Here is a 26970-nt window from a genome sequence, read left to right as displayed (position 1 = left end):
ACTCTCACTGCACTTAATATGCTTCATGTACCACTACGTGAAAACTGTCCACATACGTCCTGTTCACAGAAAGCCAGACAAATCTAATTTGGCCCAGTACCACCCCCATCAGTCCTCTACTCCCTTAACAACCTACTTCATCTGCACTGAGGCGGTGAAAGGCATCTTTTCGCTTCATGGACTTCTCGCTACCTCGGTAAAGCAGCCACCATAATCAAAGACCCCACCCACCCCGGACATTCTCTCTTCTCCCATCAGGCAGCAGATACAAAAGCCTGAAAGCATGTACTACCAGGCTCAGGGACAGCTTCTATCCCGCTGTTATAAGACTACTGAACAGTTCCCTAGTACAATAAGATGGACTCTTGACCTCACGATCTACCTTGCACCTTCTCTGTAGCTGTTACATTTTATTCTACATTCTGTATTGTTCTACCTCAATGCACTGTATAATGAATTGATGTGTATGAACGGGATGCAAAACAAATTTTTCACTGTACCTTGGTACATGTGACAATAATAAACCAATTCTAATTGTGCCATCTAGTGTACTTTTCTGTCAAGATGAAAAACATGATGATGCTGGAGGAACTCAGCAGACCAGGCAGTATCTGTGGAGAAAAGCAGGCGGTCAACGCTTTGGGTCAGGACCCTCCTTCAGGACTGAAGATAGGAAAAGGGGAAGCCCAATATATAGGAGGGAAAAGCAGAGCAGTGATAGGTGGACAAAAGAAGGGAGTTGGGGTGGGCACAGGGTGCTGACAGGTAGATGCAGGTAAGGGGTAGTGATAGGCAGGTGCAGGGGAGGAGGGGAGAGCAGATCCACCGGAGGATGAGTCAAAGGTAAGGAGCAAAAGGAAAAAAAGAAAGGGGTAGAAGGGTCCTGACCCGAAGCGTTGACCACCTGCATTTCTCCACGGGTGCTGCCTGGCCTGCTGAGTTCCTCCAGCATCATCGTGTTTTTCATTTAGATTCCAGCATCTGCAGTCCCTCGTTTCTCTAGTACTTCCTGTCATTTGTTCACTCATGCTCTGTTTGGTTTCCATCACGATCACTCTCTAACCACCATTACAAATCTGTCCACACCATGGACTAACGAGCTGAATTTCAGAGATGCAATGGAGTGAATGCCCTTGATGTAGCATTTGTCCGAGCACAGCATCAAGGAGCTCTAGTATATTTGAAATCCCTGGGCATCAAGCAAACTAAAAACTTTTCAGTGTCTGCAGGCATACCCAGTGCTAAGGAAAAGGGCTGTGATTATTGAAGGTAAATCACCTCTGCAGCAGGAGATCAAGATAAAAAATGTTTTTGTTTTGTGCACTTCTCAACAACAATAACCTGCATCATGCCAGTAATATAGGGGAACATTTCAAAGCAATTAAAAAGAGAGATTAGCAGAGCTCTTTGCAGGAGTGTTAGCAGAGTAACCAGCTACTGTCTCTGCTCTTGGTCGCCATCATCTGCCTGACTGGAAAGGAAACCTGTGCAAATAGGACAGGGCTGTTTCACACTTTCTGGACCCTTACAGTCAGAACAATCATTCGGGTAAAGTTCTAGAAGGCAAAAGATATCCATTGTAAAACAGTATCATGTGGAGCTTTGACATATTACATGCAAGGTGCTTTGTCACTTGGTAAAACAGGTACAGGTTGAATATAGCTAGGGTCATTAGGTGCCATCAAAATAGACAAATTTTATAAAAGAAAACTTTTACTTACCTGGCCAGTCGATGAAAGCACCAAATGTTTCTGCGATTGTTTTGAGCCACAGTGTCTGCCTAGTAAGATCTGACAGAGTCAGGCCTGGCAGGTTCTGGATGATCACTGTAGCCATCAGCACCCAGGGACTAATGACCATACTTTTCTGCTGCAGCACTACTATTTTATGGCCTAGATCATCAAGAAACCTGTAGACATCTCCAGAGGGCTTTCGTGGAATATGCCTGTTTGAAAGTTCAAAGGAATCTCATGTTAAAAAGATTTTTCTTTGTGTAACATCCTATGCAGCAGAAGTCGGCACAAGCATAAACAGATGGAAGCAGACAGTGGCCAATTTTATCTCAAGCAGAATGCACACATGTACTAAGCTCAGGTGTTTTGCACCTTGAGGGTTATGAACCTCCAATGAATATGTCTACCAGATTAAATTAGATCTTATTACCACAGTAAACCGGTACGAACCATTTGTGCCATTGGTTTAGTCCAAGTCAACCCAGGATTGACCATGTTATAAAGATGCAAAAGTGGTTTGCCTTCCTGTGTTACACCAGGGGATGTTCATCGTGCTAATTCTTCTACCTCTTTGCTTTTTTGATGAGAATTGACTACCTCCTTTTATAAACAGCTTCAAGTATTTTCTCCATTTCTGATATCGTTCCACAATTCTGGCTCATGTCTAGTCTGACAAAATGGCTAACAATTAACACACACAGAATTTTCTGTTTACAAAACAGAATTATGATGTTTCACTTTATTAACAAGCTCCTTTAGATGTTTATGACTGACCTGGGTAACAAATTGTAATGAGATCTCCTAACAATTCCTGTTGCTAGGGATCGCACTGACACAGGCTGTCCAAAGTAAACATGTATGCTTCCAAAGTTTTCACTTAGAATCTTCCTAGCCTTCAGCAAACCCTATTAAAGAAAACCAATTTGGTCACCAACTTCCATTTACATTTCCAGAAAACAGCTTAAATTAAGGACATTATAACAAGAAACTTGAACACAACCGAAGTTGATTCCTTTGGCTTTGGAACGCCTAAAAAGTTCATGTGCATAGAGGGACTCCTCCAGGATTCGGTCATAGCTTATACTTACGGGAATTAAGTACATATCAAAACCTCCCCATCAGAAAAGGTTCGATTGCTTATGTTTAAACAGTCCTATAAGAAAGAACATTTTAAGAATGCAAAGTGAAAAAAAAGCAACTGTCCACAATATTCTTAAATAGCATTATTTACAGCATGAAATATTCACAGTTACATTGAAAGTTCAAGTTCTACCACACTAATGTACTGTAAAATTATAATCAACTTACTTGACGGCAACTTGACACTGTATCTATCAGCCTTAAACCAGTGGCACGTTTGCCTGGCTCTGAACTGCATGGAACTCCAAGCAGAAGCAGCACGATGCTGGTAAGATTTTTAAGGTTGAAAAGCACTTAAGTTGATGATTGTCTGTTGCCCACAGATCAAATATTGCTTCCTAAAAATCAAAATTACCTTCAGATTGATATCCCTATTGCAAAGATGAAATTATATTGCAATGATTTGAAATGTAGTTGGCCCATTCTCATGCTGGAAATCACAAACTGTTTTGTTAATATTTTTCTGACCAACTTAAATTATTTCCCAAACATTAGGAGTATTTAAAATGTTTAAGTGAACCTTTGCACAGGTGTCAACTGTGGCTCTGTGGTTGCATTCTCACATTCTATCCATTCTAAAGACAAGCAGAATGTTTCTTCTGTGTAATGACAGAATACTAATCGCTGAAGCTCTTATGAGATATTAAACCATCAGCTCTTTCATTTGAATGTAATAGATCCCATGGCACCATGCTGAAGAGAAGCAAGGGAGTACTCTGATGTGCAAGCTAATATTTATCCCTTAACTATCATTAAAAAATTGATATGGACAGTATCCTTGCTGTTTCCAGGATTTAGCTGTGTGCAAATTAGCAGGTACATTGCCCACATTACATCAGTTCTTTGACTGAAGTGCTTTGAGGCACACCGACACGGTGAACTATGCTTATAAATCCAAGTTCTCTTTTTTTTAAATAAGAGGCAACTCTACCAGTCTAACAAGTTGAGAGTTAGAAATGGGGAAGTCAGTTAGCACCTTCCTTTCTCTTATTTTAAAAAAAGAACATCCAATATCAAATCAGCATTCTGTGCACAGGCTGAATCAGATTAAATTCAGGCCTATTGTTATTGAGGGCTGGTGCTATCAGAAGGCAGCCAACATTTCATTACTGCCATTACAGACCGCATTAATATTGTATAGAAAATAAAGACCAATGTCTAACATTGTCGGTTCCGTTAACTGCAGCACGGGAATCACAAATATTTGTTTTCACTCAGCTGCATACCACAGAGTCACGCAAGCAATTACAAAAAAATTAACATTCTGATCATGTATGAAAAATTTAATAAATTATTTGCTCTAGGTGGAGAAATGCAAAAATGCTTTGTGCAAACAATCAATTAGCAATAAATGAAAATCAAAAGACTGCAGATGCTGGAGATCTGAAAAAAAAGGTAAAAAATACGAGAAATATTCAATGGGTCAGGCAGTATCTGTGGAAGGAGAAACAGAGTTAATATTTCAGGTTGGAGAACCTTTGTCAGAAATGGCAGAGAGAAAAAAAGTTTTAAGTTTTAGAGAGAATGGAGGAGGGATAGATTGGAGAAAGGGAATATTTCCGATAGGCTGAGACCATGCCATCAGGTTGGTAGCTTATGAGGGCAGTTAGACACTGGGGGGGGGGGGGGGGGGGGGGGAAAAGAGATAGATGGCTTATTAATATCTTTCGCTGCGAGACTACAACTGCTTGCAAAAGTTTCACATTCACTTTGGCCTTAACAACATTTTGGGGGCAGTTCTCTACTGCTCAGTGTGAAGCAAAGAAGTGCTCCCAGGCATGATCTCTCTCTAACTTTACAGTTTCCCACTCCTTTTATCTGCTTCTCCCACTGGTTTAGTGCTAATTTGATGTACATTTTTCTTCTGCAATAGATTATTTCTAGGTTTCAGATTGGTTTGTAGCTCAATTATCATGAGTGACGAGTCATTACAACACTCCTTGGTTGCGATGGGTGGAATGTACGCATAGGGGCTAAGCTCTTGCAGATAACGGTGAAGGGTTGCAAGTAATCCAAGGCTCTTCTTGTAGGTAAGCATCATGAATAGAGTAGGAATAAATATGAAAATCATCACGTTTTAGACCTGCACAATTCAGGATTACATGATCAAAACATTTTAATACTCACAAAAACAAACCTTTGCACTCACCTAATTTGGGCATCAGTGACTTTCCAGTACGACTTCTAGTCCCTTCCACAAAGAATTCAACAGGAGCATCACCATTCTGAAAAACAAATTTTAAATTAATACAGAAGCATTGACTGAAGTGAAAACACAATAGAATTAAACAAATTATTTTTATACAGAGAAAGATTCTTACCAGAATCTTCCTTTTGCAACCAAGAAGCAAAAGGTTTATTAGGCAGCTTGAACCAATTACTTTATTCGTGCAGATTTTTCACAATGTAAATGTGCAAATCACAGGACCAATATGGCACTCTTTGAGCAAAACTCTATTATCACAAGAAATAGGCTGGGAGCAGGTGATGCAGTCCATTGAGCCTACTTGTGGCAGAAGTTCTACATGAAAAGACTTCCATTAGGGTCACTCAAACTTCTTTTCTCTTGAGAAGAGGGACCTTGTCTGTTCATTCTTTCCTGCCCAGTTCTTGCATCCCTTGATTCCCTTAATGGACAAGAGTTCATTGATCTGTGTTTAATATACACAATGACTGACCACATTTAGCCCTCTGAGGTGGATAATTTCAAAGAACTACATCCCCTCCGAGGGAGGTTTCTCCTTATTTCAATCCGATGTTACAGAATCTTTAATCTGAGATTTTTTTTCCACGTAATTCTAGCTAAAAGCCTCTCAGTGTCTTCCCAGTTGATCCTTTCGAGAATTCTGCCTTCACCAAACAGCTGCTATCCAGCTATACAGGACTTCTAACAAGCTCTATTTCCACTCCTGAATTTTCATAATATGCTTCTTACAAATCATTGAATAAAGGACATTTTTTTTCCCTACTTCTGATTTTTTGTGTGTGAAGATGGGAGCTGTAGTCGAGTTATAGTTGACGGTCATGCAAGGTCAAAGAAGATTTCCGTTCTGGTTTGGAGGGCTTTAAGATGACTGATAAGGCCAACATGGAAGCTGTAAACACTTCTACCGAGTGGGTGGGTAGTTTGTGAGGTGGCCTGTTCCTTCTGCTATTTGGGCTTCTGTGTGCTCCTGATGTATGGCCTCCAGGATCTCAATACCAAGCCTACTGCTCCTTCTCCATTTTCAATGGTTATGGGCCAGGGACTTCTGTGTGTCAGTGGGGACATTGCAATTTTCCAAGAAAGCTTTGAGCACACCATTGAACTTTTTCCTCTGTCTGCCTGGCAAGCTTTTCCCCATGACAGAATTCAGAAAAGATCGTCTGTTTTGAGAGTCATGTTGGATAAGTAAACGACATGGCTTGACCAAAGTAACTGGATGTAACTAGGGCCTCAACACTGCGGATGTTTGCCGGGGAGAGGACACTGCCATTGGGTTCTTACCTTTCCAGTGGATTTGGAGGATATTAGAGATAGCATTTGTAGCATCTTTCAAGAGTCTTCAAGTGTTTGCTGTCAATAAGCCCAGGTCTCAGAATTACATAGGAGAATAGGGATCACTGTTGCCCAGAAGTAGTCCATGAGCTTTACGTCAGGTCTGTTGTTGTTATCTTCAAACACCCTTTTCCTCAATTGACCAAAGGCAGTGCTGGCATAATGAAAACAAGTACGAATTCCACCACTGATGCCTGCCCTCAATGAGAAGTGGCTTCTAAGATGGTCAAAGGTTTCCACAGGGCCTTGCTGTGAACCTTTATCACAGGGCACGATTGCACAGCAGAGAAATACCTTTGCCTTGTGCATAATGAGTGCAACGACCTTCTTCTCATAGGTTTCAGTGAACAAGTTGATAACGGCTTGGAGCCCAATCTCCAAGCATGCACAAACGTAGCATCGTGTATGTACTGTAGCTGAGTTACTGGAGGTTGGAGTAACTTTGGTTCAGGTATAATCACCAAAGGTTGAATAGTTTCTCTGGGAACATAAATTGAATTCAAACTACTCGTCCAGTATGAATGTCTACACAAAGTCCAAAGCAGTTTACTTGTTATTTAATCTGAACCATGCATTTCCCTGAACAGTGGAAAGCATCTAACTCAATTATGACTAACATAATAGCGAGGCTGGATTTTGAACTCAATCAGAATGGCCTTCATACATTTATATAACTCCACCTGAGTTTTGTAAATTCTTTCCACGGTTCTGAGATCACCTTGCAGAAAATCAGAAGCTGTCTTCACAATTAACAGTCAAGTCCTTCTCAGTGAACACTTCACCTTCACCCCAGACAACAAATATGAGAAGTCTCATTTTTCTGCCTCTCTACACGCCAGACTCTCATTATGCCACTGCTGTTCCTCCTTCACCCACAGTATCATTGATTTAGTTTGTCCACATCACCTTTACAAGCTTCTCACCAGTCAACATCCCCCTTCTCAGTTATGATCACGGCATCAACTGGTTTCTATTCTTCAGCTCTATCGCTACAGCTTACAACTACTCTCACTCCCACCAACAGCACCCTTAAGGACAAAACTGCAGGATGAAAGCTCATTGCGCCTCCTGAACTAACTTGAAATCCCCACTGCTTTTGACACAACTCCCTTGAACACTTCTGTTCCATGATACAGCCCTCTGCTGGGTTTCAGTGTCATAAGACAAACATTATGTTACCTCCTGCAGTTGCCATTGCTTCTGGGCATCTGAAAATCTATTCTTGGTCCCCTATTGATTATTATTCACAAGGTGGCACATTCTTGGTGGCATAACCTGGAAGCAAGAAATCGGGACCCCAGGTTTGTTGCACCTCCTCCAAGTTTCTGCTCTGACTGCTGAGCTAAAACTTGCTTAATGTCAGAACCTTACTGCTTGATCTCATCCTCTCTTTACTAATCTCACCACCCCCAGCACCACATTTCCCTATCTTTAAAGCATCACCCACCTCCTACACTATCCTTTTCCTTTGTCACTGACTCCTCACACAGTTTTTTCCAATGCTCGCCTATTTCCCAGCTCTATCCTCCATTAAACGGAAAATGCTCCAACCCGTTGTCTCATCTGCATTTCTAATCACGTGCCTTTGGCAAGTTCCAGTAGCTGTGTAAAGGAAATCAACTTTACAATTCTCACACCACCTTCAAACCTCCCTACAGGCCACTAACCACCAACAACTTCTTATGAGTAATCATTATTCCTCTAACACTGACCTATTTTTCATTCTCCTCTTCTGTGGCAGCTTAGTCAAGACCCTCACACATATCCCCTAGAAACCCCACTATCAGCATCATCAGCTTGTCACTTCCCTCACTGGTATCAAAAACCTCAAGGTTTCTCAAAAATCATTCTATTGCCCGTTGCCCCTCTTTCTTTCTATGGAGAAAGTAGAGTTGTGCATTGTGTAGGATATTATTTCTATATAATAACTACAAGAGATTTAATGTTCTAAATTCCAAAGGTTTTCATATGCTGATTAAGAACATTTCCTGATTGGGATCTCAGAATTAGTAAGTTAATTTAACATTGCCAGACAGTTTGGGAACCATTTAGTTGTATAAAGGGGCACTGAACCATAGCATGCTTTGGCACAGTAAGAGTAGATGAAAGTTAAAGCAGAGGCAAATTGCTAGGCTTTTGGGAGAGAGAGAAGCAGTAGGATTAATTTTAAACGTAGTCCTTCAGGGTTGAAGAGGATTTCCTTTCATGTCAGTTCTGAGGGTTGAAGTCGTAAGTGGGAACTGCAAACTCTGCCACAAATAGGGCAGGTTGAGTTGACAAATTGCTTGGGAAATTGTGCACACTTGCCACTTTTTGTGCATGGCCTTTGTGTACTATTGTCATGGAGAATCAACGAACTTAGCCTTCCTGGATGCTCCTTCCCCATTTTCAGCATTCATCAGATGGGTATTCTCACGAGTTGGTAAGGATGTTACTTTCTTCATTTTACAAGGAGAAATTGAGAACGTCCTTGAAAAGCTTTCTTTGCTCTCCTTGACATCTCTTGCCATAACAGGAGCTTGGGGTGGAGCACTTGTTCAGGAGTCTGGTGTCAGGCATACAAACAATATGGCCTGACCACTGGAACCAAATGAGCACAGACAGAGGCTCGATGCATAGGACACTGGCTTCGGAAAGGGCACTGACATTGCTTCACCTATGCTGCCAATAGATTTGGAAGATTTTGCAGAGACAGCAATGGTGGCACCTGTCCATTGTTTTGAGATGCCTGCTACAAGTTGTAGATCTCTAAAGCATGCAGGAGGGTGATATCACTCAGTACACAATGAGTGATATCACCCTCCTGATTCCAGGATTGAGGTCCTGGGCTTGAATGTACTGTTCCTCAGTTGGCCAAAGGCTATGCTGGTGCACTGGATGTAGTGGTGAATTTCGTCACTGACATCTGCCTTTGCTGAGAGGTGGCTCCTGAGGAACGGAAAGTGATCTATGTTTTCCCAGGGACTTGTTCATGGATCTTGATTGTCGGGGGCATCCTGTGCAGCAGGGGCAAGTTGGTGGAGGACCTTTGTCTTTGGGATGTTTCCTGTTAAGGCCCCTCATACTTCAATGAAGGAGTCAATGTCTTGGAGTGTGCATAGTCATGGATAGTGAAAGTGGTTGTCAAAAGATACAGCAGGATATAAATCAGTTGCAGATATGTGCAGAGAAAATAGCTGACAGGAGTTTAATCCAGGCAAGTGTGTGGTGTTGCACTTTGGGAGGTCAAATCCAAGGGGAAAGTATAATGGCAGGACCCTTAATAAGCACTGACATACAGAGGGATCTTGGGGTCCAAATCCATAGCTCCCTGAAAGTGGTATTGGTATATTATTGTCACTTGTACCGAGGTCTTACGAACTGATCGTACAGGTCAATTCATTACACAGTGCAGTTACACTGAGTCAGTACAGAGTGCATTGATGTAGTACAGGTAAAAACAATAACAGAGTGAAGTGTTACAGCTACAGAGAAAGTGCAGTGCAATAAGGTGCGAGGTCACAACAAGGTGGATCGTGAGGTCATAGTCCATCTCATTGTACAAGGGAACTGTTCAATAGTCTTATCACAGTGGGGTAGAAGCTGTCCTTAAGTCTGGTGGTACGTGCCTTCAGACTCCTGTATCTTCTACCCGATGGAAGAGGAGAGAAGAGAGAATGTCCCGGGTGGGTGTAACACAAGTAGATAGGGTGGTAAAGAAGGTGTATGGCATGCTTGCCTTCATTGGTCAGGGCACTGAGTACAAGAGTCAGGAAGTCATGTTGTAGCTATATAAAACTTTGGTTAGGCCACAATGGAGTTGTGTGTGCTGATCTGGTCACCCCATTACAGGAAGGATGTGGAGGCTTTAGAGAGGGTTCAGAAGAGGCTTACCAGGATGCTGCCTGGATTAAAGTGTTAGCTATAAGGAGAGATTGGACAAACTTGGATTGTTTTCTCTGGAGCATCAGAGGCTGAGGGGAGACCTGATAGAAGTTTATAAAGGTATGAAAGTATAGGGTAGATAGAGCCTTTTTCTCCAGGTTAGAAATGTTAAATACTAGAGGGCATAGCTTTAAGGTGAGAGGGGGAAAATTTAAATGAGATGAGCGGGGCAAGTTTTCTTTTTACACAGAGAGTAGTACATGCCCAGAATGAGCTGCTAGGGGTGGTGGTGGTGGAAGTCGGTATGATAGTGGAGTTTAAGAGGCATTTAGACAGACACATGAACATGCAGGGAATGGCAGGATATGGATCACGTGCAGGCAGATGGGATTAGTTTAATCTAGCATCATGGTCGACAGAGCCATTCTGGGCTGAAGGGACTGTTCCTGTGCTGTACTGTTCTATGTTCTAAGCACATTTATTTATTTTAAATGCATGAATGAAGTTGGAATGATCTTACTTCTGGAGCAAATACTGCAAAGTTTACTATTTGCCCCAACTCCACTCCAGCAGGACGCTTGTTGAAGGAGAGGTGCTGTACTGCAACAAAGAAGATTGAGAAGAGGGACTGTGGAGCCTCGCTGAACCCACATGCACTGGTACAAGTCCCAATGGATCATGGCTTGCATGTCATCATGAGGCAAATAAAGGACGTATAAACTTCTGAAGAGAGCCAAATTTGAGAAGGATTCTTCATATTCTCCCTTAGCTACACTAGCATTGATCTAGCAGAATCACAATCAGCTTAATTCTACTTTTGTGAAGGAGCCTTCCTGTGCTATAATTTTTTAAATGTTAGTCTTGCAGATGACATGAAGGTTGGAGGGGTTGTGGATAGTGTAGAAGGTTGTCGTAGGTTACAACAGGATATAGACAGGATGCAGGACAGAGAAGTGACAGGTGGAGTTCAGTCTGGAAAAGTATGAAGTGGAGTACATGGTTAATGGCAGGATTCTTAGCAGTGCGGAGGAACAGAGGGATCTTGGGATCCAAATCCATAGCTCCCTGAAAGTGGCAACTCAAGTAGATAGGGTGATAAAGAAGGTGTATGGCATGCTTGCCTTCATTGGTCGGGGCATTGAGTATAAGAGTCAGGAAGTCATGTTGCAGCTAGATAAAACTTTGGTTAGACCACACTTAGAGGATTGTGTTCAGTTCTGGTCATCTCATTAATAAGGATATGGAAGCTTTAGAGAGGGTGCAGAGGAGATTTACCAGGATGCTGCCTGGATTAGAGAACATATCTTATGAGGAAAGGTTGAGCAAGCTTGGGCTTTTCTCTTTGGAGCAACGCAGGATGCCAGGCGACTTGATAGAGATGTACAAGATTATGAGGGGCATAGATAGAGGGGATAACCAGTATCTTTTCCCCAGGGCAGCAGTGGCCAATGCCAGAGGACATCAGTTTACGCTTAGAGGAGGAAAGCTTAGTGGAGATGTCAGAGGCAGGTTTTTTTTTTAAAGCACAGAAAGTGATGGGTGCCTGGAATGCACCGTTAGGGGTGGTGGTAGAGGCTGATACAATAGGAACATTTAAAAGACTCTTAGATAGGCACATAGAAGTAAGAAAAAAATGGAGAATTATGGGCTGTGTAGGAGGGAAGGGTTAGATTGATCAGGGAGTAGGTGTTTATATAGGTCGGCACAATGTCGTGGGCTGAAGGGCCCATACTGTGCTGTGCTCTTCTATGTTCTAACACAGGAAGATTAATTCACTAAGATATACTGCAATAGCATTACTGTTTAATGGGAATTTCAATATTAATATTTCAATAGCAAATGGATCACATTGTAAAAACTCAATATTTATAGAAGAATACTTGAGTACATCAGTAGTAAACACAATACTGACCCGGAGAATTGTTTTCACATATTCAGAGAAAACTGCCCAATAAAGTCTATCTCCTCCAAACGAGCGTCGAATGAAAAAAGCACCTGACATCCTCAGCATTTCACCGACTATTTTCATTCCCATAAAATCTGAAGAGGAAGCAGAATAGTTGTTCAATTAAAGATCATTAGAAAGAAAAGTTGTTAAGTTGAGCCCTATTCAACTCTTTATATACCAATTAACTTCATTATGCACAGCTTCTACATTAAAATTGGTACTTGCCCATTCCAGCAGCAATGACTGGCAAGGAGAGGTCATAGGTGTACATTATGTATGACAACATGAGGAAGTCTATGTAGCTGCGATGGCTTGGCAGCAGAACAACTGGATATTCTTGAATAGCCTGATGGAGCTGAAAAAGAACATCAACAATCTCAGATCCTTATTTAATACACTCAAGTCACATTTTAAAGAAAAATTGTTCACTAAAATATGGCACGAGAGTTTTTTTAACATGCTACAGGAAAGTAGATTTACTTCTAAGAAGCAGCATTTTGATATTCTAAAGGAATTATTATTGTGGGAAGGTAGTTCCTCAGACTGGAGGATGCTGTCTAAACAGCAGAGAGGAAGCTGGTTGGATACGTTCACCACATCATGAAGGTCGTGACAAGATCCCAACACTGGGAGGGCTGGGGAGAAAATACAACGTTGATTATCGACATTTATATAGTGCATTTAAGGAAGAAATACATCTGCTCAAATACGTTCCATCCACTGAATCCACATTGATCTAATAGCTCCAGCAACCTGGGTTCAATCCTGACCTTGAATACTATGTGGAGTTTATACATTCACCCTGTCACCACATAGATTTCCTTCAGGTTCTCCAGTTTCCTCCCACAAACCAAAGGCATTTTGGCTGGTAGGTGCACTGGCTTCTGTATATTGCCAATAGTGTGGGACAAGGGCAAGTTGATAGAGGTGTGAGAGGAAAGATGTGATTGGTGAAGATAGATACTTGATCGTTGGTGCCAACACTGTGGGCTGTCCCATTTCCATTCTGTCTGACTCCAGCTTCTTCTTCTTTACAATTTTTAAAATCATCCCTTCCTGTTTTCTAAAAACTTCCCAATCATTTGCCTTACCAATAATCCTTGCAACATCATATGCCTTTACTTTCAATTTGATACCATCTGTAACTTCCATAGTCAGCCAGGGAAGGTGAATCCTTCTCAAAGAGCCTCTCTTTCTCACTGGAATATACCTTTGCAGAGACTTATGAAACTTTTCTTGAAAGGTCTGCCACTGCTGATCTATCACCTTAACCTTTTCTAGTCCACTTTAAATGACTCTGTCCTTACCAATATTATTGCCTTTATTTAAGTTTAGGACAATAGTTTCAGACCAAATAGTTTCTCCCCGAAACTAAATGTGAAATTCTACTATGATTTCTCTTTCTGAGGGGGATCCTTTACTCTACAGAACGTTACTATGAACAAAGTTTATCATTCATGAAATCATGCCCAGCACAGTGATATTCTTCAGAAAAGTAAAGATGCAAAAAATGAAACATGGGCTTATTTTTGAAAAAAAAGTTTATTTCCTCTGGGCAACCCCAAGTTTATCTCACTGCTATACTGTGTTAAATATTAGCAAAATTATATTTCAGTAGAAATATTTGCAAAAAGTTACTGCATGACAATATTACAAAGGACAAAACTAACCTTCTGAATTCCTTCTTCATTCACATGTACTTTCTGAAAAAGGGCTTTAAAGATTTTGCTCAGAGTGAATGCAAAGAATCGTACAACACTTAAGCGAAGACCGTGGCCCATCTTCTCCAAAATGTCGGCCGCTTCATCGTTGATGATATCTGTAGATTCACCAGTTTCTTTTGCTAGCTAGAGGTAAAACAAAATTTCAACAACATCAAGTTTTACACAGGCAATTTTCAACAACCCCAAATACTTCCCTGCTTGGACAAGAAATCTTTTACCGTAGCAAGTAAAAAGTACAAAGAATCTGCCTTTGAAGGTGATGTTTCCAAGTGGCCTGTTTCCTCTCCAGTTAATTGGAGGACTAGTGAAATACACAGAAATTGTTCGGGGAAGATTAATTAATCATATTCAGTGGAAAATTTACAGTTTATACTAACTAACTTTATACTAACTGATTAGATTAGATTAGTTTATTGTGATTTATAATTGTATGATTTCTCTTAACCTTCTTTAAAGCAGTGAAGGTATACTCACAATTATCCACGTCTGACGGATTATAATTAGGGCATCTGCATTATGCACATCAATTCCTTTAAAATCCTTAAAGCGTTCAGTCATGGGGATTTCTCACAATTGAATGCCATTATCTTCTTTGTTACAGTTATTTTGTGTCCTTTTGTTTTGGCAAATTCTGTCCCCCCATAACCCCCCAGTTTAATATTAGGATCCTCAGGATGTCCATTTTCTTCTTTTAATTGTGACACCAGGTAGACAGCTGACTGTTCCACAATCTTAATTAACCTAAATCCTAACATTTACTCATACCTGTTTGACGACATATTGCACTGGATCAGATTTCAACACGACACTCCTAAGAGCACTGGGTGTACGGGGCACAAGGTCCTTGTAAACCACTGGAGTGTAACATCGCATGGCATATTTCAGATCACTACTCTCCCTGCGCTCTTCCATCAAATCTTCAAATCTCCCTCTTTTATTCAGTGCTGTATCCTTCTGCTGTGATTCAAAAATGTAAATTAAAACTAGAGTGAAATTCATTTACAAATCCAGTTACTGGTTCAAGTTCTAAGAGATCATACATTCGTAAAGTAAGTATTCTGCACTGGTTGCACTGTATGGTCCTAAAAACTGAAGGGCTAGTGCGCTCAAGCACCAAGGTGCACTTAAATTATTTTGGTTGATGCTCAATCAGACATTAAGTTCTTAAACAAATTGCAAAAGTGTTCAACACGGTAGTGTCGTGGTTAGCGTTACGCTATTACAAAATCCAAAGAAGTTGCCAAGACATACGGATTAGGAAGTTGTGGGCATGCTATGTTGGTGCCAGAAGCGTGGCGACACTTGCGGGCTGCACCCAGAACACTCTACACAAAAGATGCATTTCACTGTGTGTTTTGACTAATAAAGAAATCTTATCAACTGAAATATTGGCTATGATGTCACATGAAGTAGAGTAGATTTCCTGTTAGCAACTTGTAAACTTCTTTATATTGTTGACGTCTTGCTAATGATAAAGATAAACAAAGTTTCCACCAAGAGTACTGAAACCACCAAGAGTACTGAAAACCAATATATGTACCTCAAATATCTTGACAAAGAATCCAGCAGAGGCTGGTTGAGTCAAGTGCCCTACTCCTGTGCTATACATCTATGTACAATTACAGATATTCCAATCCCTTACTTTTCAACCTGAAAACACTTTCATTAATACTATTAATTCAGCAAAAACATGAAGGTATTACACAAAAAGTGTTTAAACAAACAAGTCAATCCACATAAGTACATAATGGGGCAGAACAAAAAAGGAAAAATCGAGGAAATGAATTTTAAGGAGCATCATAGCAGAAGAAAGTAGGAAAGAATTGGGAGGTTCTGGCAGTTAATTCCACACAGGATCTAGGCAGCACAACAGCTTGTCCTGGTTCAACCACGTACATGCCATGGCCAAGAAAGTGCCTCAGCACCTCTACTTCCTTGGAAGGCTAAAGGAATTCAGCATGTCCCTGTTGACCCTCACCAATTTTATAAATTCACCACAGAAAGCATCCTATCTGGATGCATCACGGCTTGGTATGGCAAATGCTCTGTCCAGGGCTGAAAGAAACTACAGAGAGTTGTGGACACAGCTCAGCACATCATGAAAACCAGCCTCCCCTCCATGGACTCTATGCTTCTTCCTGCCTCAGTAAAGCAGCCAACATAGCCAAAGACACACCCCAACCCAGACATTCTCTCTTCTCCCCCCTCCTATCAGGCAGGAGATACAAAAGCCTGAAAGCACATACCACCAGGCTCAAGGACAGCTTCTATCCCACTATTTGTAAGACTATTGAACTGACCTCTTATACAAGATGGACCCTTGACCTCATAATCTACCTCATCATGGGCTTGCATCTTATTGTCTGCCTACACTGTACTTTCTCTGTAACTGTAACACTAGATAAGATTTCTTTATTAGTCACATGTACATCAAAACATACAGTGAAATGCACCTTTTGCATAGAATATTCTGGGGGCAGCCCACAAGTGTCGCCACGCTTCCTGCGCCAACATAGCACGCCCACAACTTCCTAACCTGTACATCTTTGGAATGTGGGAGGAAACCAGAGCACCCGGAGGAAACCCTCGCAAACACGGGGAGGACGTACAAACTCCTTACTGACAGTGGCCGGAATTGAACCCGGGTCGCTGGCGCTGTAATAGCGTTACGCTAACCGCTACAATATTCTGCATTCTGTTATTGCTTTTCCCTTGTACCACCTCAATTTACTGATGTGATGAAATTTGTATGGATGTCATGCAAAAAAAAATTTTTCCACTGTACCTCGGTATATGTGACAATATTAAACCAATTTAACAGTTACCAATATTTGTGGGGTGGACAAATATCTTGGATGATTATAAGGTTAACATTACAGACATTGGAAAGGACAGGACCATGGAGAGATCTGAACATTAGGATGAGATGTTGCTTCACCAGGAGCTTGTACAGTTCAGCAGGCACATTGATGATGGATGATGAGAGTCAGAATGAGTTGGGGCATAAGCAGTACAATTTTGCATGATCTCAGTTTTATGGTGAGTGAAGTGAGATACACTATTCAGGAGCATGTTCAAATATTCAAGGCCAGAGGTAAGAGTGGCACAGAAAGTTATCTCAGCAACAGATGAACAGAGGCAGGGAGAGCACTGGGTAATTTTGCAGAGGTGCAAATGCAATTTCTGGATGATGATCAAAGAGCTGCTCCCTGAAATGGTCTGTAGGTTTTGTCCCTCTACATGCACAATGGACACAACCTTCACTGTGAGTCACCCCCAAGAGAAATGCAGTGTGCAGTATCCACCATTTCACCTGCCCTTCTTTGATCTCAGAGCCTTTGACTTTGTCAATCAAGAGGGACCGTGGGTTATCCTTTTCATATTTGGTTGTCAACAGATATTCATCTCCATTCAACATCTGCAGTATGATAAGAACGTAAGACAACAGCAGTAGGCCACTCGGTCCCTCAAGCCTGCTCTGCCATTCAATTTGATCATGTCTGACCAGCTCCAGACCTCATGCCCTCTTCTGTCCCAATATCCGAGAGCCCTCAATTCCCTGGTCTTTGGGGGGAAAAAAGTCTACTTCCCATGATCTAGCCCCACAACCCTCCAGTGTAGAGAATACCTGAGATTCATCATCCTCGGTGAGGAATTCTCAGGCATCTCAGTTTTAAATGACCACCCCCTAATCTTTTATCTACATTTCTTGTTTCCACTAATAGAAGAATCTGAAACATCTCAACATAGAATCATAGAAAGTACAGCACAATACAGGCCTTTCGGCCCACAACGTTGTGCCAACCTTTAAACCTCGCCTAAGACTATCTAACTCCTTCCTCCCACATATCCCTCTATTTTAAATTCCTCCATATACTTATCTAGTAATCTGTTGAATTTGACCAATGTACCTGCCTCCACCACTACCACAGGCAGTGCACTCCATGCCCCAACCACTCTCTGGGTGAAAAAACTCCATCTGATATCTCCCTTGAACTTCCCACCCATTACTTTAAAGCTATGCCCTCTTGTATTGAGCATTGGTGCCCTGGGAAAGAGGCACTGGCTGTCTATCTATTCCTCTTAATATTTTGTACACCTCTATCATGTCTCCTCTCATCCTCCTTCCCTCCAAAGAGTAAAGCCCTAGCTCCCTAAGTCTCTCCTCATAACGCACACTCTCTAAACCAGGCAGCATCCTGGTAAATCTCCTTTGCACCCTTTCCAACACTTCCACATCCTTCCTATAATGAGGCAACCAGAACTGGACACAGTACTCTAAGTGTGGTCTAACCAGAGTTTTGCAGAGCTGCATCATCACCTTGCGGCTCTTAGGCTCTATTCCACGACTTATGAATGCTAACATCCCATAAGCTTTATTAACCACCCTATCCACCTGTGAGGCATCTGCTTAAGGATTTTGTATGTTTCTGTAAGATCACCTTACACTGCACTCACCTGACTGCACCATACTACCAGAGGGCTTCTCAAAACCAATACCAATTCACCAGATGGACGGCATCCTCAGGCAAAGTAGGACGCAAAAGGGTCTGCTTACTAATCAACTCCACATGTTGCTCGGACGTGACAGTCCTGGCGAGTTCCTGCTCACCTGACTTGGAATATCTAATGGTGAAGTACCACCCATAGAACCTGCCACATGAGTTTACTCCAGCTATCCAAATGGCAGTCTACATCCCACCCCTACCAGATGTGAAGCCTGCACACAATGAGCTATACATGATCAACAGCCTTGAAATGGAATACCCCAAGGCCCTCTTCAACAAAGCCCGTGTCTCCAACCAGGCCAACTTCCAGAGTGTGTTACTGAAATACTACCAGCATGTGTTCTGCCCCACCAGAGGCCCAAACACTGTTGATCACTGCTACACAACCAAAGACACCTACTGATCCAACCCCCGCCCACACTTCGGTAAATCAGACTACCAGGCTGTGCTCCCCCTCCCTGCATACAAACAGAAACTGAAACACGAGGAGCCAGTACAGAAAGTCGTACAGTGCTGGTCTAAGGAAATTGATGGGCTTCTACGTGACTGCATTGAGTCGGTAGATTGGTCCATGTTCAAAGACTCAGCTGCCAGCCTAGATGAGTATGTCACCACTATCACGGACTTTATCAGAAAGTGCGTAGAGGACTGTGTACCAAAGAGGTCAATCCGTGTGTTCCCAGGCCAGAAGTCATGGATGAACTGGGAGATCCACTCCCTACTGAAGTCCAGGACTGTGGCATTCAAATCAGGCGACCCTGACCTATACAAGAAATCGAGATACGACCTTTATAAAGCTATCAGGGATGATGAGAGACAATACAGTACAAAGTAGAGTCCCAGACTAGCCGTCAGTTGTGGCAGGGCTTACATGCTATAATGGGCTACAAAGTGAAGTCAGGCAGCATCACTGACAACAGCGCATCCCCTCCTGATGAGTTTAATGCATTCCATGCACATTTTGAACAGAAGGGGAATGGAATGTCACCACCTGCCCTGACAGCCTCCAGTGCACCTGTACCTACAGTCACCACTGCAGACATCAGATCAGTCTTCCGGAGAGTGAACCCGTGGAAATATCTGGCCTGGATGGTGTCCCCACTTGTTTCCTTAGATCCTGCGCAGGTCAGTTGATGAGGTTTTTTTTGCAGACATTTTTAACCTCTCCCTACTTCATAGAAAAATACAGCACAATACAGGCCCTTTGGCCCACAAGGTGTGCCGACCTTCTAACCTCGCTTAAGACTATCTAACCCCTTCCTCCCACATATCCCTCTATTTTAAATTCCTCCATATGCTTATCTAACAATCTCTTGAACTTGACCAACATATCAGCCTCCACCACCACCCCAGGCAGAGCATTTCATGCACCAACCACTCTTTGGGTGAAAAACAACCCTCTGATATCTCCCTTGAACTTCCCACCCATTACCTTAAAGCCATGCCCTCTTGTATTGAGCATTGGTGCCCTGAGAAAGAGGCGCTGGCTGTCCACTCTATCTATTCCTCTTAATATTTTGTATACCTCTATCATGTCTCCCCTCATCCTCCTTCTCTCCAATGAGTAAAGCCTTAGCTCCTTTAGTCTCTCCTCATAATCCATACTCTCTAATCCAGGCAGCATCCAGGTAAATCTCCTCTGCACTCTTACCAATGCTTCCACATCCTTTATTATAATGAGGCGACCAGAACTGGACACAGTACTCCAAGTGTGGCCTAACCAGAGTTTTGTAAAGCTGCATCATTACTTCGCGGCTCTTAAACTCAATCCCACGATTTATGAATGCTAACATCCCATAAGCTTTCTTAACTACCCTATCCACTTGTGAGGCAACTTCCAGTGATCTGTGGATATGAACCCCCAGATCCCTCTGCTCCTCCACACTGCCCAAAATCCTACCATTAACCTTGTATTCTGCCCTGGAGTTAGTCCTTCCAAAGTGTACCACCTCACACTTCTCCGGATTGAACTCCATCTGCCACTCCTCAGCCCAGCTCTGCATCCTATCAATATCCCTCTGTAAGCTTCGACAACCCTCCACACTATCCACAACACCACCGATCTTTGTGGCATCTGCAAACTTGCTAACCCACCCTTCCACCCCCTCATCTAAGTCATTAATAAATATCACAAAAAGTAGAGGTCCCAGAACCGATCCCTGTGGGACACCACTAGTCACAGCTCTCCAATCCAAATGCACTCCCTCTACCACAACCCTCTGCTTTCTACAGGCAAGCCAATTCTGAATCTACACGGCCAAGCCCCCCTGGATCCCTTGGCCTCTGACCTTCTGAAGAAGGCTACTACGTGGAACCTTGTGAAGTGCCTTACTAAAATCCATGTAGACCACATCTACTGCACTACCCTCATCAATCTTCCTGGTCACCTCCTCAAAGAACCCTATCAACCTTCAATCTGAGGTTCCCACCTAATTTAAAAAGACCACTTCTTAAATAAGGTACCAAAGAAAAATAAGGTAACGTGCCTTAATGACTACTGCCCCGTAGCCCTGACATCGACCATCATGAAGAGCACACATCAGTTCCAGCCTCCCAAGCAACCTCAACCCACTGCAATTCACCTACAGCCAAAACACATCCATGCCATCTCCCTGGCCCTACACTCATCTCTGGAGCATCTGGATAATAAAGACACCCACCTCAGGATACCATTTATTGACTACAGCTCCACCTTTAAGACCCTAATTCCAAGCAAATCCATCTCCAAACTCCCAAAACTGGGACTCAACACCTCCCTTTACAACTGGAACCTTAACTTTCCAATCAACAGATCGCAATCAGTAAAGATTGGCAGCAACACCTCTGCCACGATTATCCCCAACACTACTGCCCCACACGGTTTGGTCCCCAGCTCCCTACTTTACTCCCCATACACTCACGACTGTGTGGCCAGATTCTGCTCCAACTCCATCTACAAGTTCGCAAATGACACCATCATGTCAAATCTCGAATAACAATGAATCTGAGTACAGGAAGGAGATAGAGAACCCAGTGACATGGTGTCATGACAACAACCTCTCCCTCAATGTCAGCAAAACAAAAATAGAGCTGGTTCATTGACTTAAGGAAGGGGGGTGGTGCACACTCCTGTTTACATCAATGGTGCTGAGGTCGAGACGGTTGAGAGCTACAAGTTCCTAGGAGTAAATATCATCAATAGCCTGTCCTGGTCCAACCACATAGATGCCACGGCCAAGAAAGTGCACCAGCACCTCTACTTCCTCAGAAGGCTAAATAACTTCAGCATATCCCTTTTGACCTTCACCAATTTTTATAGATGCACCACAGAAAGCATCCTATTTGGATGCATCATGGCTCAGTATGGCAACTGCTCTGCCCAGGACCACAAGAAACTGCAAAGAGTTGTGAATACAGTTCAGCATGTCACAGAAACCAGCCTCCCCTTGATGGGCTCTGTCTACACTTCTTGGTAAAGCAGCCAACATAATCAAAGACCCCTCCCATCTCAGTCATTCTCTCTTCTCCCCCTTCCTATCGGGCAGAAGATACAAAAGCTTGAAAGCACGAACCACCAGGCTCAAGGACAGCTTCTATCCCACTGTCATGAGACTACTGAACAAACGTGTTGTCCAACAAGATGGGCTCTCGACCTCACAATGCACCTTACTGTCTGCCTGCACTGCACTCTCTCTGTAACTGTAACAGTGTATTCTACATTCTGTTATTGCTTTTTCCTTTATTCTACTCTCCCTGTGTCTGTGTGGGTTTCCTCTGGGTGCTCTGGTTTCCTCCCACATTCCAAAGACATACAGGTTAGGAAGTTGTGGGCGTGCTATGTTGGCGCCGGAAGCGTGGCGACACTTGTGGGCTGCCCCCAGAACACTCTACGCAAAAGATGCACTTCACTGTGTGTTTTGATGTACATGTGACTAATAAAGATATATCTGATTTTATGTACTGATATGATGCAATGACCTGTATGGATGGCACGCAAAACAAAGTTTTTCACTGTACCTCGGTACATGCGACAATAATAAACCAATTTACCACTCCATTTCCTGCATCTCTGCTCTCGTCCCAACACCCCCCACCCTCCAGATATAACAGCACTAGAGTTTCCTTGGTCCTCAACTTTAATCCCCTACCCTCTGCACCCTGCATATCATCCCTCACCATTCCCGTCAGCTCCAAAATGATTCCACCACCAGTCACATCTTCCTCCCCCCACCTTTCTGTTTTCCAAATGGACCACTCTCTTTGTGACTCCTCAGTTCGCTCATCCCTTCCCACCCAACCCTCCCCATCCCCTGGTACTTTCCCCTGCAACCATAGGAGGTGTAACATCTGTTCCTGCACCTCCTTCCTCATCACCATTCAGGGACCTAAGCAGACCTTCCAAGTGAGGCAGAGATTCACCTGCACCTTGTCCAACCTGTTTTTTTGTAATCAGTGCACACAACATGGCCTGCTCTACATTGGGGAAACCACGAACAGAATCAGTGACCATTTTGTGTAACATCTGCACTCTGTCTGCAATAGCCATCTCGAGCTTCCAGATGCATGCCACTTTAATTCTCCTTCCTGCTCCCACACCGAGCTGTCTGTCCTTGGCTTTCTCCATTGCTATGGTATGGCCAAACACAAATTTGAAGAACAACATCTCATATTCTGGTTGGGTAGCTAGCAACCAATGGTATGAACATCAAATTTTCCAATTTCAGGTAACCCACATCCCCAGAGTTCTCCTCCCACACATGCTCACCTGTCCACCTAGGTTTCTTCTCTCATTATTTACCTTTCCCATTGTTACCAGCCAGGTTGCTATTTGGTGAATGTCCCTTTAAGGCACCTGGACAGTAGAGTAGTAGTAGTAGTGTGTGTGATGTTATCAAGACAACAAGACTATAACAACGTACTGGCGGTTTTGCTCAGTGAGTTGCAGCGACAGAGCGAGAGCGAGAGAGCGAGAGAGACTGACTGCTGGTCTCTGTATCAATGGATGAAGAACAATAGCTGTGTCTGTCACTACAATTCACGTATGGATTTTTGGAGCAAATAAGTGGAGTCCACTTTGTCATTAGCCTGTACTGGAAATCAGGTATTTTCTGTGGGTGGCCACGTATTGAATGCCTTCGGGGTGGCAGATACTTCGGAACAAGGCAGTGGAGATCATCATTGATTGCGGTGTTGTATGTGTTCCATCGTGCAACATGTGGATTTCGTAATTTCTCTCTACATTTTCTCTTCAGTCAGTGGTCTTGCAAAAGCCTTTGCTCACATCTCACCTGATGACTTGCTGAACTGAACTTTGAGAACTATTCCTAGACTTGGGGTTTGGGAATTTGCCACACACACATGTTGAATTTATTAGTTTTGGGGATTATGTTTAATGTCTAACGTTTTTACTTTTATTATTACAAGTAGTTATTAATAAAATAGTTTCTAACACTTATTCATGGTTCATTGTGTTTCTATTGTTGCTGGTACGTAACACCATCTCCTCACCCCTCTTACTCTCCCACCAGGTTCCATTTACCCATCATCACCCCCTCCCCCCATCTGGTTCCACGTTTCACCGATCAGCCTCTGTCCCACTCCTCCTTTGTACTGCTATATACTGGGAATTTTTCCTCATCCCTCTTAGTCCTGATGCAGGGTCTTGGCCCGAAATGTCAACATACACCTTTTGTCTCCACAGAGTTCTTCCCAACATCCTGTTTTGCGTTCCAGATTCCAGCATCTGCAGTTGTCGTCTTCAAGAGAAACATTTCTGTTTGTTGCGCACAGCATGTAACTGTCATTCCATTTTGTAAAAGCTCCTGAACACCTTGCAGCAATCACTAGTTTTCCTGGTAGTCTCTTTTTAACTTTCAGACAACCCTTTCAATAACTAATTACTGTTTGTCTTTTTCCTTAAAAGGGAAATGGTCATTTTTCTGTTTCCCGCTATTTGCAGAAGCTGTCAAATTTTGTGGAAATATACTTTATTGGAGCAAAAATTCAAAACACTCATTTAGAAAGCTGTGTTAGAAATTGAACAGTCATGTACAAGTAGCAATTAAATGAAAAATTAAGGATTGCTTCACATTTATCAGCCCAGCAGGTCAACACCCTCAGATTTACAGCTCACCAACAGCAATCAAAGGATTATAATTTCAATAAAGTTATGAATCATAGAATTGTTAAAAGACGGGATGACATTCAGCCCATTTAGCTGATGCCAGTTCTTTGTTATAGACAGTCTCATTCTTCCACTCTTTCCCCACAGTGCAGGAATTTTTTCTAACTTTTCAAATATTTATCCAATTACTTTTTGGAAGTCATAGATGAATTCATCCACTGCACTTTCAGGCTGTGTATTCTGGATTACAATTAATCAAGCAAAAAGTTTTTTTTAATATCGTACCAGAATTCTTTTGCCAATCTCTTTGAAGACCGTGTTCTTTGTTCCAATTAGATGGATTAAGGGCAAGTTTCCAAGAATTTTTACACCTTCTTGGAATCTAGTCATAAACTTGCCAGATAGGAATTCTGGAATCACCTGCACCAACTAGTGGTATACTTGATTAAATACCAGCCATCACTCCCTCAATTATAAACTTCATTTCTTTTCAACTAGTTTCTTGTACTTTTCCAGATCCCCTCTCAAATCTCTCTCAAGGTTCCTTTACAATTAAAGATCTGACAGTATCTCAGCTGTTTAAGATACTACATATATTTTGCCTTAATCAACCTCAAGATATCTCAAACCACTTCCTGACCAAAAGTATGTTTGAAACTTCGTCATCATTATAATGTAGAAAACACAACTATCATTTTGCAGAGCAAACTCATACAAACATTATGATAACTAGCATGTTTCACCAATATTTGTTGAGGGATAAATAAAGTAACACTACTGAATCTTTGAAGTACATCAGAGGAGGCCTTACTTTAATACGTCAGCTAGAGCAAAGCATCTCCAGTGAATTTTTCCTTCAATAATGCCCTGGAATCTTATATTTGTATACAAAGACCTCAACCCACGATGTTCTGATTCAGAGAGTATGCCATCACTGACCCTTAACTATCTAGATTGTAACAGAAAGACAATCTACAAATTTGATCCACCGGTTATGGGATGTTGGCTTTCATAAATTGTGGGATGGAGTTTACGAGCCGCAAGGTAATGATGCAATTCTACAAAACTCTGGTCAGACCACACTCAGAGTACTGTGTCCAGTTCTGGTCGCCTCATTATAGGAAGAATGTGGAAGTGTTGGAAAGGGTGCAGAGGAGATTTACCAGGAAGCTGCCTGGTTTAGAGAGTATGCATTATGAGGAGAGACTAAGGGAGCTAGGGCTTTACTCTCTGGAGAGGAGGATGAGAGGAGACATGATAGAGGTGTACAAAATATTGAGAGGAATAGATAGAGTGGACAGCCAGTGCCTCTTTCTCAGGGCACCAATGCTCAATACAAGAGGGCATGGCTTTAAAGTAATGGGTGGGAAGTTCAAGGGAGATATCAGAGGGAGTTTTTTTACCCAGAGAGTGGTTGGTGCATGGAATGCACTGCCTGGGGTAGTGGTGGAGGCAGGTACATTGGTCAAGTTCAAGAGATTGTTAGATAAGCATATGGAGGAATTTAAAATAGAGGGATATGTGGGAGGAAGGGGTTAGATAGTCTTAGGCGAGGTTTAAAGGTCGGCCCAACATTGTGGGCCGAAGGGCCTGTATTGTGCTGTACTGATCTATGAGTAATTCCTACATGAAGAAGACTGTCAGTATTTCCCAAACCCATTCCGTTCTGCTTCTTGGGATTGATACCCCTGCTTGTTCTTGGGGGGTGTTTGCCCTCAGGATCTAGAATTTCCATCTCACACGTGGGTTAAGTCTCCCCCTCGGCAGCTGCGAGCCGCCTTGGAGGGCAGCCATCTGTCACCACTGGCCTCGCACTCGACAGCCTCCTGGCCGGGTTGAGGCGGGGCCCGAGATACGCTTCACCTCCCCCCACAGGCACCACCCTCAGCCCGCTGTTACCTGTGTGAACGCCGCCCAGCACTCACCGAGTACAGTGACTCCACAGTCGGGCCCGCCATAATATTCCGGGCCATGTGAGGCATCTACGGCTCATAATACCGTCGCCTGTCACCAGCACCCAGACACCAAGCCGCCGCCCCGCCAGGCCCCGGCTCCGCCCACCATCCTCCCAACCAACCAACCAATCGCCTTGCCGCCTCCCTCATCTCCTCCCACAACCAACCAATCGCCTTGCCGTCTCCCTCCTCTCCTCCCGCCAGTCAGCTCAGGCTCCGCCCACCAACCTCCAAACCAACCAATCGCCTTGCCGCCTCCCTCATCTCCTCCCACAACCAACCAATCGCCTTGCCGTCTCCCTCCTCTCCTCCCGCCAGTCAGCTCAGGCTCCGCCCACCAACCTCCAAACCAACCAATCACCTTGCCGCCTCACATCTCCTCCCACAACCAACCAATCGCCTTGCCGCCTCCTTCCTTTCCTCCCGCCAGCCAGCTCAGGCTCCGCCCATCATCCTC

At 43.0% G+C, this 26970-nt stretch overlaps 1 protein-coding gene across 1 annotated transcript in view; it reads right to left on the bottom strand.

The window, feature by feature from the left end:
• Positions 1-26610, bottom strand: part of gnpat (glyceronephosphate O-acyltransferase) — a 36376-nt gene extending 9766 nt beyond the window's left edge. The window contains 10 exon segments of the mRNA XM_052024543.1: positions 1722-1945; positions 2508-2638; positions 2734-2766; positions 2768-2886; positions 5023-5098; positions 12188-12315; positions 12449-12578; positions 13894-14070; positions 14713-14904; positions 26484-26610. Coding sequence (XP_051880503.1) covers positions 1722-1945; positions 2508-2638; positions 2734-2766; positions 2768-2886; positions 5023-5098; positions 12188-12315; positions 12449-12578; positions 13894-14070; positions 14713-14904; positions 26484-26540 — 1267 coding nt within the window. The 5' untranslated portion in view covers positions 26541-26610.
• Positions 26611-26970: the final 360 nt, after the last annotated feature.

This window comes from Pristis pectinata, chromosome 10 (assembly GCF_009764475.1).
Source record: "Pristis pectinata isolate sPriPec2 chromosome 10, sPriPec2.1.pri, whole genome shotgun sequence".
NCBI classification, from domain to species: domain Eukaryota; kingdom Metazoa; phylum Chordata; class Chondrichthyes; order Rhinopristiformes; family Pristidae; genus Pristis; species Pristis pectinata.
This window is presented reverse-complemented; position numbering and strand designations above follow the sequence as displayed.